Here is a 14,236-nt window from a genome sequence, read left to right as displayed (position 1 = left end):
CTTTCCTTCATTGGTTTAAGTCCAGTGATTACAAATCAGAAATGATGTGACCTCTTTATTTCTCAAGGCCCTCTTTTAATTAATAGTAACAACTCACTTGGTTTGTATCATTCCGAAGGACTCGGCTTGGCAGTCGGCCTCATCTTTTTACATGGGCCGTAACACATACCTCTGTACATTTGGACAGGCATTACAGGAAATAAGTAAGTAAATCTTAGGAGCGCCATCTCAAATAACTAAATTTTCGTTTATTTTTCATTCAGAAAATGAGAAAACAATCACATGTTATGCAATGTGAAGATTAAGCTTCAAGCTCTTTTAGGTTGTTTTACAACGTAAGTTAAATGATGATGGAGGGAAGTCACAACCTAACATCTGGAGGTGGAGGGGTCAAGGTCCAAAGCTACAGTGTGAAACTCATCTGGAGCTGAAGATTACTCTCGAGAGACTAAAAGATGGTGTAACCTCTTACTGCTACTGGCTACCTTTGGGGAAGGGAGTAGGAATCAGAAGTAGAAAGAAGTAGAAAGAAGAAGTACATGGGATGCCTGGGCGGCTCAGTCAGTTAGGCGTCCGACTTCAGCTCAAGTCATGATCTTGCAGTTCGTGGGTTCAGGCCCCACGTCGGGCTCTGTGATGACAGCTCAGAGCCTGGAGCCTGCTTCAGATTCTGTGTCTGATTCTGTCTCTCTGCCTCCCCTGCTCGTGTTCTGTCTCTCTCTGTCTCTCAACAATAAATAAATGTTAAAAAAAAGTTTTTAAAAACAAAAGAAGTACAGAATATTTTGTTCTGTATACTTTCAAACTTAATGAATCCCCTTTACAACAACAACACCATATGCATATATTACTTATTTTGTAATTTGAAGGGAAAAAAAATTACCCTTAACATTACCCTTGACTTTTTAGAAGACATACAACTTTGCTCTAAACCTGAAGCAACCAGTTATCCTCTTCCCATCCGCCCACCACTAGACCACCAGAAAAAGCACCGGATAAAGTAGTTGACTTGAGTTTTGGAGCCATATTATAAAAAAATACATACTTCAAGATATTCTAGAATCATATTTCGTTCCATGAGATGTTCCCACTAGAACAGCATGGGAACCAAGACTACAAATTCACCCTACCCATCTTAAGCTTTTTAATACACTTGCTCATGGTTTATTTATTTATTTATTGGACAAAGTGCCTTTTTCTGGTAACTTACTTATTGTCCAGCAGCTCCAGGCCCATATTCTGTATCCCTCTGCTTTGTGGCACGGGGGCCAGGAATCGGCAACTACATTTCCCAGGCTTCGGTGCTGGCCAGCTTCGAGTTATATTCTAACAATGGAAGGTGGGAGGAGAGAAGGGACTTTCTTCCTATTTCCACCTCCTGTGGGCAGTGCTCCAGCCCGAGTGCACAGCTTTCAGCCGCTTTGGCTCATACACCAGATGCACTGCTCCCTGGCACGTCCCAGCACCAGCTGACCACACCTGCCTCGGTGGCCCGAGGCTGGCTACAGTGGGGACTCTCCCCTGAGCTCCTAAATTCTGGGAACCCCACCTTTCCCTTTTTGCTCCCTTAGTTCTGGTTGGCACTGGTAATTGCTTAGTCCATCCCAGTATTGCTCTTTCAGCCTTTCCAACATTATGTATCAAACTGCCTCTGTTTGATAACTGAGCATGGTTTCTATTTTCCCGAGTGGGATTCTCACGGGTTCCACGTGGCTATGCTCATGTCAATGAAAAATGCTTAGAGTGTCAGCCAAAGTAGGATGCTGCAGCTTTACTGTATGGGGTAGTAGCAAAATTACCCAATGGAACTCTTCCTGAAGATGCATGGTAGGTATTTCCCATAAGAACCGTGATCCTCAAGGCAGAAAGAAAGCGAGAAAGAAAGGAGTCAGGGGTCTCAAGGATGGGAATGGAGGGCATTGTACGCTGTGCTCCAGCCCCGCGCCACCTATCTAAACCCACAGCTGATTTGTATCAAAGTGTTGTCATCTTCCAAGGTTCAGTCATTGTATGTACATTTATCTTTGTGACCTTGACGCCCTTAGATCCCCAAATGGACAAATGTCACCACTCTTACATAGTACCTAGGGTAATCCACTTAAATTTATGAAGCGACTCTCAAAATGTTTAAAGGAATTGCAAAGTTAATTACATCTCCATCCTGAAAAAATTAAGGAAGCCCTTGGCAGATGATAACATTTCAGCATATTTGGCTAATTATGGTTTGAAGGGAAGGGAAGGTTAATAATAACAACTGAATCTAATATTTGTTGGGCCCACTACACTTCGAGCCTTACATATATTATATCAGTCCATTTTTACTACATCCTATAAGGTACCCTGTGGAATAGTGACCGTTACTGCCAATTTCCAGATGAGGAAACTGGAAATATTACGTATTTGGCCTAAACTCACACAGGTTGCAAAGGACATGATTTTAGTATTAACTATTCGTCATGGATTAAATTCAAAACGTTGGGAAAGGTTTGGAAACTCTGACCCTAAAGAAGTAAATGGTGGGAAAGAGTCCAAGATCCTGGTGTTCTACGTTTTGGGGATTAAGATTTAACTTAGAGAAAAGTGTCATGAAATTTGGTGACTATTTTACGCCTTGAATTTGTACTTATTTATTATTTTCCATCAAAGAAGTGATGTAGCATGGTCACATTAAACATCAAGGTCCAATCTAGGCTCTGTCAACATAGGCTGTGTGGCCTTGGGCAAGTCACTCAACCTCTCTGTGTCCTCATGTATACGGTAGAGATGGTAATCCCACTTATGCCCCAGGGTTGTTGTAACGGTAGATGAGACCACCACGTCAAGTACTTCGTACTTCCTTATAATGTCTACAGTAGTGAACAGTGTGAATGGAGGAAAAGGTAGAGCCATTTTTTCACTCACTAGAATATTCAAACATTTAAGAAGCGCGATGGTCTCTGAAACAAAACTCTCCTCCCCAACACTATATGTGGATTTCAGAGTAGTTCTATCTTACTGGGTGAAACTAACAACACAATATTTGGTGGATTTCATGTGTATGAATGCTTTATTCTGAGTAAGGATTATTTGGAGAAAAACCTCTGAGACCAACGGGCAGACCTGGGAGGTGATTAAGATAGATAGATAGATAGATAGATAGATAGAAGCTTTTAAATAAAATGAACAGTAAGACTGACAAACAATTATCTTTTTTTTTTTTTTTTTTTTTTTAGGATTTTATTTTTAACTGATCTCCACACCCCATGTGGGGCTGGAACTCATGGCTCTGAGATCAAGAGCCATGTGCTCTACCAACTGAGCCAGCCAATAATTGTCTGTAAAATATGCTATTTTTAAGTGCAAAATGGCAAGATATATAATAGCCTGAGGTATATACTAACCTCTGGGTATAAAAGGGGAACAAATCAAATATGTATTTGCTTGAATATGCACAAAATAGGTCTGTATGAGATGCAAATATTGGTTGTATTAATTTCTTCCTGCAAAGAGAACTGATGGGCTATTAAATAAGAATCGGCGTTGGGTGGGGAGTGCCTGCGTGGCTCAGTCAGTTAAGTGTCTGATTCTAGAGTTCGGCTCCAGTCATGATGTCACGGTCATGGGATTGAGCCCCGTGTCCGGCTCCGCACTGAGTGTGGAGCCCACTTAGGATTCTCTCCCTCTCTCTCTCTCTCTCTCTCTGCCCCTCCCTGTTTGCATGCTCTCCCTCCCTCTCTCTCAAAAAATAAACGTTAAAAAAATAAGAATGGCAGGGAGACTAGTCACTGAATGCCTTTTTACAACTTTTGAATTTTGAGCCAGAGGAATATATAATCGATTGAGAAATGATGTAAAATACAGAAGAAACTGAACATTAAGGAAGTAGAAGAAAACTAACATGACGGGTGCCAGTTATGTGCCAGATAAGGAAGGTCAATTTTTCTTTTATCCTGGGTAAAATATACACAAAATGAATCCTTCATCTTAACCCCTTCTCAGTGTGCAGTGCCCACAGCATTAAGTACATTCACGTTGTTGTGCGACCATCACCATCATCCACGTCCAGACTTCTTCCATAGTCCCAAATGGAAATTCTGGACCCCCCGGGAAGCTGAAATTTGTAAACTCAATCCTCAAAATAATCCTGTGGGGGACAGTTAAGGAAACAGGCTCGGGAAGATCACGTCATTCGCCTGGCACAACACGGAATGCCGGCCTCTGCTCTTCCCTACTCCTTCAAAGCTTTTGGGCAGTAGGGAGAGCAGTTAGTTCCTGGGGGGAGGCAGGGGCAGGCATGGGGGTGGAGGCTGGCTTTGGGCATGTGCCTCCTGCTGTGTCGCCTAGTATCATGCACCAATGCCACAAGTTCTTTTAGGAAACTTGACAACGTGCGCTATGGTAACCTGTAGGTTATGTATATATATATATAAAAAAAAAGCATTTGACTCATTGCTACTAGACAAATATTGCCCTTTAGAAGTGCACTCTGCAGAATGCACTGTGAAAATAAATCATCGTGAAAACCTACCCCACGCCTGGTTGTTAGATGTGCCTTAGAGTTGGTTCATTGTGAATAGATTTATTGGCCACCACGTCAGGAAGTTATTATTCAAAGGGCACCTGCATGATATGGCACAACAAAAAAGGGAGAAAAGAATGACTCTTCTCCATTGAGAGAAGGAAATTTCTAGCTGGGTAAGCCAAGCTGAACAGATGTGAAAAACAAGAGTCGGCTTGATCTTATCTCTGAGCAGCAGAAAACTCTGGGCTGAACTGAGAAGCCTGCTGAATTATCTACCATTTTTTGAAATGCATGATTAAATAACCAACAATTATGCTGAGACTAATGCACATTCTTTGCTCATGATGCTGTGGTGTGAGTGATCGCTTTCTACATGACCAGTCACTTTGGTCTTCCTCTCCCTCACTCCCACATGTATGAGAAGTGATTCACATTTTTGTTCTCATGTGGTTCCTCAACAGTGCTGAACATACTGTAACACAAACCCATAACCCGGGTCATTCTTGGATGTCCACTCCTTTTTTGAGAATCAAAACGTGCATTAGGAATTGAGGGCACTTTGTGTTTGATTGTGTTTGTTTAATTATCCTAATGCTTTGAGTCACACATTCAATTTAGAGAACAAAAAATAATCTAACTTAGAGAACAAAAATAATCTAATAACGCCCACAGACAAAATATCTTCATGATTTTTAAATTCACATTTAACAATGTAGGAGTTCCAGAGCCAATCATTTGAAACTCTGGTCCCGCACGTGGCTCTGTCGTCCAAAAGGGGCAGACGGCACATCTTCTGGAAGAACAATAGTGTTACATTTCTTGAATTTTGGGTCCCTATTTCAAAGGACAGAAAGGGAGGCTGTTACCTGTATCCCAATGGAAAGGCATCGATTTTTCTTAAAGTGATCCTTCTTCCTGTCCTCTGTGGTGACAGTGGCTATGGTGGTCGTGGTAGTGACAGTGGCAGGGTTGTTGCTCATGTGTTGACTTGCAGGGCCGTGGATCTGGGCATTTGCAGCTTCGATGGCGGCTGTCAGAGCCTTCATACTGTCCAGGCTCTCCGTGGAGTTGCTCAGTCCAGACTGGCTGATAATATCTCCTCGCTGGCCCTGTCCATCCATGTAGGCATCCTGGGCAGACTCTGTGCTACTCTGGGCTGTGATAGAAATGAAAGGTTTCGTGGTAGTTCTGGGTGGGACTGGAGGTGGTGTCTTCTTATATGTTGTAATGCAAGATGACACTGGAAGACAGTGAAAACAAAGACACTGTGATTTCTGTGTGGGTTTTAATTTCTGTATTGTAACTAACATCCACTGAGAATCAGGGCACATGAAACACACGAAGACATTGAACATGAAAACAAGTCCATTGATTGAGTAAGTGAGATCCCTGCTTAGAGGGGATATTTGGGCCTCCTATGAGGTGACATATCCAGAAGACTGAGGGGGAAAAAGACTGAAAAACACCAACCTCTGAAATGAAAGTTTCTGAAATGGAAATTAAATGAATCAACATAAAATAGCCATCTGTAGAAATCTTCACAGGCAACAGTACACCCAGAGAGATAATACATGTGTAGATAAACCCAGGGTAGTGTCTGCCTTCTCAGGAATATATTAAATACAGCTAATATTAAATACAGCTAATGTTAAACTCATTGGAGAAGATTGCGGTGTTTGATAATAAACATTGAAAAAGGAAGGAGGAAAGCAAAGAGTTTTGAGCAAGTGTGATCTAATCCTAACAACAGTGGGAAGCACGGCGGGGGGGGGGGGGTAGGTGGGTGGGGGGAGCTGTTGGGGGTGGCTGACTCAGCTGTCTCAGCTTCCTGGAGCTCTGGTTTACTGGCACTTGGTTTCTTCCTTTCTTTCTCCCTCCTGTCTCTCCCTCTTTTCCTTCCTGTCTTTGTCTCTTCTCTCCCTCCAGCCCTCTTCTTTCTCATTCCCTTCCTTCCTTCCTTCCTTCCTTCCTTCCTTCCTTCCTTCCTTCCTTCCTTCCTTCCTCCCTCTCTCTGGATAGATGCTCACTATAGAAACTACTCTTCTGAATTTTTTTGTTGTTGTTTCTGAGCAGAACTATCTTCTAAGAGGGAATACACTGCACAAAAGTCTCCTATTATAGTCTCCCTTGTTTCCAAATCTGGGTTGGGGGGTGAAGTGTGTGGGTAGCTTATAGGAGACTAGTCCCTAAAATTCTGTCCTTCAAGGCAACTTAACCAACTTAGGGGCCTGTGTCTGTGCAGAAAAGTGTCCTTTCTGGACTTGTGCAATTTAGTTGAGGTCCCCCCTGAGGCTCTGGCTAAAGTGGCCTCTGGTCTTCTCTCCAACTCCCTGATTATAATTCTGAGGTTATGTGAAGAAGCCTTACACACTGGTTTTCGGCCTTGTATTTGTGGAGCATGATGTACAAAATACAGATCAAAAAGAATGTTAAAGTTTTCAAGTGAATTCCCTGCCAGAAAAGAACAATTCCTTAACCAACTTTCTAAAGACTTTTAAGTCATCTTTCAAAATGATTCAAGTTGGGGCGCCTGGGTGGCTCAGTTGGTTAAGCAACCCACTCTTCTTGGCTCAAATTATGATCTCACAGTTAGCAAGATGGAGTCGTGCATGGGGCTCTACACTGATAGCGGGAAGCCTGCTTAGGATTCTCTCTCTCTCTCTCTCTCTCTCTCTCTCTCAAAAAAAAAAAAGCTTTGAAAGATAAAAAATAATTTTAAAAAATGATTCCAACTATTGTGTTTCCATCACTTTCCCGGCGATGCGTTTTCCAATCACAGCAAATGGTCACTCTTACGCCAGATCAGCTACTCCCGACCATACAATCCCAGCTCTGGTTTGAGCCACCAGTTTGGCCACTCACTTAATGAAATACTTGCTTTAATAGTTAGGATGTTTCCTGAGGCCACTCAAAGGAGGCATCCTATAAGGAACAACAAACAGAAGGATCCTATGATGCTGTGCTGCTGTTCTGCTCCCTGTGATTCGGAGTAATTTCCTTAGTTGTAAAAGAGATAAGGACAAAACTATTTTGCTATTTCCTAGGAATTACCTGATGCAACATGACAATATCATATATGCTCTGGAGGTGGGGGTAATGTCAGCAATATAAAGGTAGCCACCACTCAGTGACCCAGGATGCATGATTGCCATTGGCTCACGCGGGGAAAGTCTTCCGCCTAAGCTTAGTGCATGAGCGATACATCCTTTAGTTTGAACAGAACTCAGCAATTCCCAGCCCAGTGTCCACAGTTTTTAGCTCTGGGGCCGAAGAGGTAATGCGACCAGTGGAGGCTCCCGGCGCCCGCCTGCAAGGGGCGGAGCCAGGAGCAGAGGCTGGTCTCAGGTTCTCCCACTGGGCTCCCGTGGAGCCTGGGGCTAAGTGTGCGACCGCGTGCATTGCTGATTTTTCACCTTGCCCGATTTAGTGTCGTGCCCTGCCCCCACCGTGGAGCTACCTCTTGTTTCCCAGGAAAGTTTGAAGGGATAACCCCTCTCGGTGATGCTGAGTCTCAGTTATTCATTGGAAGACAAGAGGGGGTTGATGACCATAAGGAGGATAAAATCAATCTGTCTGTTCGAATCTAGTGAAACCAGATCCTTTTATTACTTCTCCTAAGACAAGTTTTTACAGTGTGAACTCATTATTTTGTTGAAATAATGAGCAATGTTGTATCTTGCTCAGGACAGGGGGCCCGCTCGTATTCCATATGGGTTGTTTATGGCTTGTTGGCCAGCCTGCATCCTCTTTCAGTGTGGGTAATCAAAACTGCACGATGTAGCCAAGTAGAGTATTCTTTCGTTTGCTGTGATTTACCGGGGACATCTTGCCATGATGTGATAAGTGTGATATGGGGAATATAGAAAGGAGGGTGTCACATTATTTCCAGTGTAGTGACAGGGTTTGGGGACACTCCCCAGGGCCAACTGCAATTTGGTGCCATCTGGTGGCTGTTGTCAGCTCCCCTTCCAGGTCAATAGGGTTCACTGAGTATTTTGATCAATGGGGACCTTCAGGATGGTAGCAGCAATGCTAGAAATCCACTAGGGTTCGATTGAACAGGGACAATCCTGGGGACATGGCTTTCCCAACAGGCTGGCCAAACCCCAATGCCCAAGGAGGTAAGATGTGAGATTGCTCCACCTCCAATAAGGGGCTGAACAGAAGACAGGAATCATTTTGCTACGCGTTATATTCGAGGGGCTTCAGTTTGAGATTTCACTGCAGTGTGGAGCTTGGCACAATTCTGCCAGAGTTATCAGCGTTATACTCCAAGAAGCACCATCTATCAATTATCAAATGGAAATTGAAAAGGAATGCCCATGTCTGCCGGAGAAGACAGGAGATCCAAGATACAACTCACACTTCCCACCACCTCCTTTCTTCTCATGCCTCAATTCGCTTGCACTGGGGCGCCTGGGTGGCGCAGTCGGTTAAGCGTCCGACTTCAGCCAGGTCACGATCTCGCGGTCCGTGAGTTCGAGCCCCGCGTCAGGCTCTGGGCTGATGGCTGGGAGCCTGGAGCCTGTTTCTGATTCTGTGTCTCCCTCTCTCTCTGCCCCTCCCCCGTTCATGCTATGTCTCTCTCTGTCCCAAAAATAAATTAAAAAAAAAAAAAAAATTGTTCAATTCGCTTGCATTCGAGACTGCTCCAGAAACTCATACAACCAAATCTCCAATTTTTCCTGGTTATCACTCTCATGGTTTTACAGGCTGGGCTCTAAATTCTTTCTTCTCTCCTGAGATTATTTTTTTCCCTAATTCTACTCTCATGATTCAGCACCACAAATTTTAATGTTTATTTATTTTTGAGAGAAAGAGAGAGAGAGAGCGCGCAAGCAGGGGAGGGGCAGAGAGAGAGGAAGACTGAAGCTGGCTCCAGGCTCCGAGCTGTCAGTACAGAGCCTGACGCTGGGCTCGAGCCCACACACTCTGAGATCCTAACCTGAGCTGAAGTCTGACGCTCAACCCACTGAGCCACCCAGGCGCCCCCACCATGAATAATTTAGAATCCACTGGAGTCTGAGTGCCAGGAGGGGTGCAGTAGAGTGAGGTTCTAGAAGGTGAAACGCAGGTAAATAAATTTTGTTTGGTCAAGACAGAGAAAATGAGTGGCTTATATACCATAAGTGAAACCCTTCTCTTGTTTGAGAGCCGCGTTCTCAAAACCATGATTTAAAAAGGCAAGTACTCCTTTTATTCAGTGGGAACTTGAAAAGGAAATGATACTATATTTTAACCATCATTATTGTTGCTTTCCTTTGCCTGACAGGTTTATTTGTTCATTTCAAATAAAATGATTTTTTCCCCTTATTTAGATTCTGATGATTTATTACCCCAGCTCAAAGTTGGTGAAAGGACTCCCATATACAAGAGTCAGCAAGAGAGAAGCTACAGATTTTGATGCCATACTTGCATTCAGAGGATACTGTGGAGAATAGAAACCAGAGACTGTTTTTTACATTGAGTTAAGAAAGTAGTGGAGGAGGTTGAAGAGTCAGAGGAGAGGGAGGCGGAGGGGGAGGAGGAGGAGAAGAAGGGGGGGTGGGGAAGCCAGAGGAGGAAAAGGAGAAAGAGAAGTAAAAAAAAAAAAAAAAAAAAAAAAAAGAGAGAGAGATTGAAAACAAATTTCTATCCTATCTCAGCTTCCACCTGACTCTTCAATATTGTCTCCATTTGCATGGAAAGATAATGCTAGTGTTAAAAGGCTCGGGAAGGCCTGTGCCAATAATTGTTTTTTTCTGTAGTAGTGAGAGTTTTCTGAACAAAATATCTAGACGTTCTTATCGCTCTGGTTAACCTTTGTGATCAAGAACACACCCGTGTCAAGTGGCCACAAAACAGATGTAGGATCAGACCATGTTTTGTATCTTCTTAATAATACAGTCTGACTGGCTAAGCTAATGGGTCGCATACTATAAAGCTGCATTGAGGAATTATTTAGCACTTTCTGGTTACTGAATTTTAGAAACTCTTTTTTTGTGTGTGTGTGTTTATTTTATTTTTGAGACAGAGAGAGACACAACATGAGCTGGGAAGGAGCAGAGAGAGAGACACACAGAATCCGAAGCAGGCTCCAGGCTCTGAGCTGTCAGCACAGCGCCTGACGCGGGGCTCGAACTCATGAACCCGTGAGATCAAGACCTGAGCTGAAGTCAGACGCTTAACCGACTGAGCCACCCAGGCGCCCCTAGAAACTCTTTCAAATATAACAACTAGCCCATAAGAACTACAGATAAAACCACAAAAGGACAACAAAAGAATTCCATAATATACATGTACATAAAGTTGTACACTAGTCAAAAGATACCTTTATTTAATGTTTATATATTTTTGAGAGAGAGAGAGAGAGAGAGACAGAGAAAGAGCGAGCAACTGGGGGAAAGGCAGACAGAGAGGTTGACACAAAATCCGAAGCAAGCTCCAGGCTCTGAGCTGTCAGCACAGAGCCCAACGCAGGGCTCAAGCTCACCAACCATGAGATCACGATCTGAGTGGAAGTCTGACACCATACCAACTGAGCCACCTAGGCACCCCAAGATATCTTGTTGATGTAAACAAGTTATTCTAAGATATTATTAACCACAAAGCTAGCTGTGATTTGATCTGCCTTTAGTGGTGGCAGGCTTCTACACCAAAGTCATGGTCAAAGCAATCTTGGATTTGCTGAGTTGTATCAGATGGTCTGCTCTTACTGAGCTGAAGGCCACCAAAGAGAGAAGGCCTGCCTCAACCTACTTTCTGGTTTCTGTTGAGGGCAAAGGTTTTCTGATTTGGGTGATTTGGTCCAGCCAACCACAGTTTAACAAGCCCTCAAAAGGAGATTTAAAAAAAAATCAAATGGGTTTAACAGTGGGGTGCTGGACCTGGCTCTTACCAGCTTGATAGTTAATTGTGCATGTCTCTTCCCAAGTCTGTATGTAGTGATATTTCATTGACAGCTTGAAACCGACCTTGGTGTGAATGTTTACACAATGGAAATTAGGAAATACTACCCCTGCCTTAGAGAGACAGTTATTAAGCATTTCCAGCACACCTGTGTGCATAGAGGGGCACTATTCGAAGTGTGGTCCACAGACAGGTATCGATTCACAAACTATTTGGTGACTGTATGGTGAGATATGCCATGAAAACCAAAGAATAGCTTTTAGAAACTTGTACAGCAATTCTAAGGACTATCTCATTGGTTGAATCTAACAAAAAGAAGATGGGTGCCCCGTTTTTTTAAATGTCCTTTTTCTAGTGATTCATTTTATTGCATTTTAACCAAAATATTGATCTGCAATGGATCGGACATCAAACAAACAAACAAACAAACAAACAAATCCATCACTAGAGATAGTTTGAGAAGCACTGACAGGAAACATTTGCACATCCAGTGGACGGGGCAGAGGTGGTGTGTAAGGATTAAGAACGTATTAGGGAAATAACTTGAAACTACAGGCTATTTTAGAAAGCAGAATGACGTGAAGAGGCTAAAAGAAAAAAAGAAATGTGGAAGGATGTAAACTTAGGACATAGCGGGTCTACCGCACAAACACAAGATTGTGGTTTTAACATCGGGTCAGTTGCCTATTTTGAAGAGGGTGTGTGTGAGTACAAGTGCGACATCTAGAACAACAGAAGGATGGTTGTGCTGTGTTTCATTCTGGGTTCTTTTCCTTAAGGGGGAAATTGCAGAGTGGTCTGGGGGAAAGAAAAGCCCTATCTTACAAGGAGTAGATTAAGGGAAGCAGATGTTTAGCTTGCAAGAGAAGGAAGACAGAAGGATTTCCAATGATCTCGAAGACTCTTGTGTAGAAGTTGGCGTGGACCAGTTCTCCGTGATGCCCCATGGGAAACCACAAAGGCAAGAGCTCAGAGAGGCACTAAGAATAATTCTGTAACAGTCAGTTGTCCAAAGGTGGAATATGGAAACCTTGCTGGGTAGCAAGCTGTTAGTCTCTGGAGGTGTTTAGCACAGACCAGTTCATCCTTTGACTGGGAAGCTATCAAAATTGTACAACCATCTGGGGCACCTGGCTGGCTTGGTGCGATAAAGCATACAACCCTTGATTTTGGGGTTCGAGCCCCATGTTGGGTATAGACATTACTAAAAAAATAAATAAACTTAAAAAATAATATTTAAATAAATTAAAAATTGTATCACCATCTGATGGGGGCCGGAAGTAGATGGCAAGATTTCTTTCAAACCGGAGCTCCTGTGGTTTTAGGAATATTAATAAAAGCTAGAAAAGAATTTGAGAAGTAGAGACTCCTTGAGAGCGAAGTCAAGAGAGGAGGTCAGGGAGAGTTACCAACAAGGCTGTTTGGTAGCAATGACGAATGTTCTGGCATCCTGGGAATGCATTTTGGCACAGATGAGGGCAAGGCTGCTACTAAGAGAAATTTGCTGCTGCGGCTTTGCATCAAGTAGGCCCAGAAGTGCTGAACTGCCAGGGAACTGGAGGCGGTGCTCCCCACGGTGATATGTCACACAGGCTGGACTTCCCCCACCCAGTGCTGGACACACCAGTGTTCTGGCTTGAGTCCTTCACAGGATAAAAGCACAAACACAGGTGAAAACAAAGATGATAAGATGGAACATTAGTCCAGACTTTTTTTTTTTTTTAAAGGAAGCTCTACACCTAACGTGGGGCTTGAACTCACCACCCCAAGATCAAGAGTCACGTGGTCCACCAACTGGGCCAGCCAGGTGCGCCTTTAGTCCAGACTCTTTATTATTATTTTTATTTATTTATTTTGAGAGAAAGAGAGAGAGCGCAAGTGTGTGTGTGTGTGTGTGTGTGTGTGTGTGTGTGCACACGCGTGCATGTGAGTGGGGGAGGGGTAGAGAGGGGGGCTGAGAGAGAGGGATAGAGAATCCCAAGCAGGCTCCCAGCTGTCAGTGCAGAGCCTGACAGGGGGCTCCATCCCAAGAACTGAGAAACTGAAATCAAGAGTCTGCAGGCTTAATTGACTGAGCCACCAGGTGCCCGCTGGTCCAGACTTTTGAGTGCTGTTAGATCAACCAAATTGCCAGAGAGTGAATCCTTACTCTGTTTCACACTGTGCTAAGAATTTAAGACATGGTCTCACGACAGAGGAAGCTCTCGCTATCCCCATTTGCTTGATGGTAAGACTGAGGCTCAGAGCAGGTAACTGAAGTGTCTAATTTATACAGCTACTAAGTAGTGGAGTTAGCATAACTCACCCCGCCCTCCCCCAAACCACCTCTATTCACCCACCATTAAACACCTTGTCCATGGGGCTCTGGGTGGCTTAGTCCCCTACCCACCTACTCCTGATTTTGGCTCAGGTCATGCTCTCACGGTTTGTGGAATCCAGCCCCCCACACCCCACTTCGTGTCCCCCCACCGCCACCTCGGGTTCTGAGCTGGCAGCTTGGGATTCTCTCTCTCTCCCTCCCTCTCTGCCTCCCCCCCCCCCCAAATAAATTAATAAACTAAAAAAACCCCACAAAAAACAAAAAACAAAACCACCTTGTCCAATAAAGCATAATGCTTCCCAGGAGAAAATGCCCCCAAACGGCCCCCAACACAGCAGTGTGCACCCTGTAGGAACCTGACAAAGGTGTGGAGAATGAATGAATTCGGAGTGGTCAACAAGGGGTGCACCGGCTGCGTCTTTAAAAACACTGCAAAAAGGGAGGAACTTCTTAAAACAAAATACACATGGAAAAATCGCTCCCTTCTTTCAAAATATTTACAGCTGAACATCTCCAGGCCACCCAAA

General features: G+C 43.8%; 1 protein-coding gene across 1 annotated transcript in view; it reads right to left on the bottom strand.

Moving 5' to 3' along the window:
- The window catches only part of DLGAP1 (DLG associated protein 1), an 888,408-nt gene that overhangs the window by 58,946 nt on the left and 815,226 nt on the right, over positions 1-14,236 (bottom strand). The window contains exon 8 of the mRNA XM_042963009.1: positions 5,368-5,741. Coding sequence (XP_042818943.1) covers positions 5,368-5,741 — 374 coding nt within the window. The remainder of the gene's footprint in view (positions 1-5,367; positions 5,742-14,236) is intronic.

Source organism: Panthera tigris, chromosome D3 (genome assembly GCF_018350195.1).
Source record: "Panthera tigris isolate Pti1 chromosome D3, P.tigris_Pti1_mat1.1, whole genome shotgun sequence".
NCBI classification, from domain to species: Eukaryota; Metazoa; Chordata; class Mammalia; order Carnivora; family Felidae; genus Panthera; species Panthera tigris.
The sequence above is the reverse complement of the archived record's forward strand: the minus strand, read 5'-3'. Positions and strand labels throughout refer to the sequence as shown.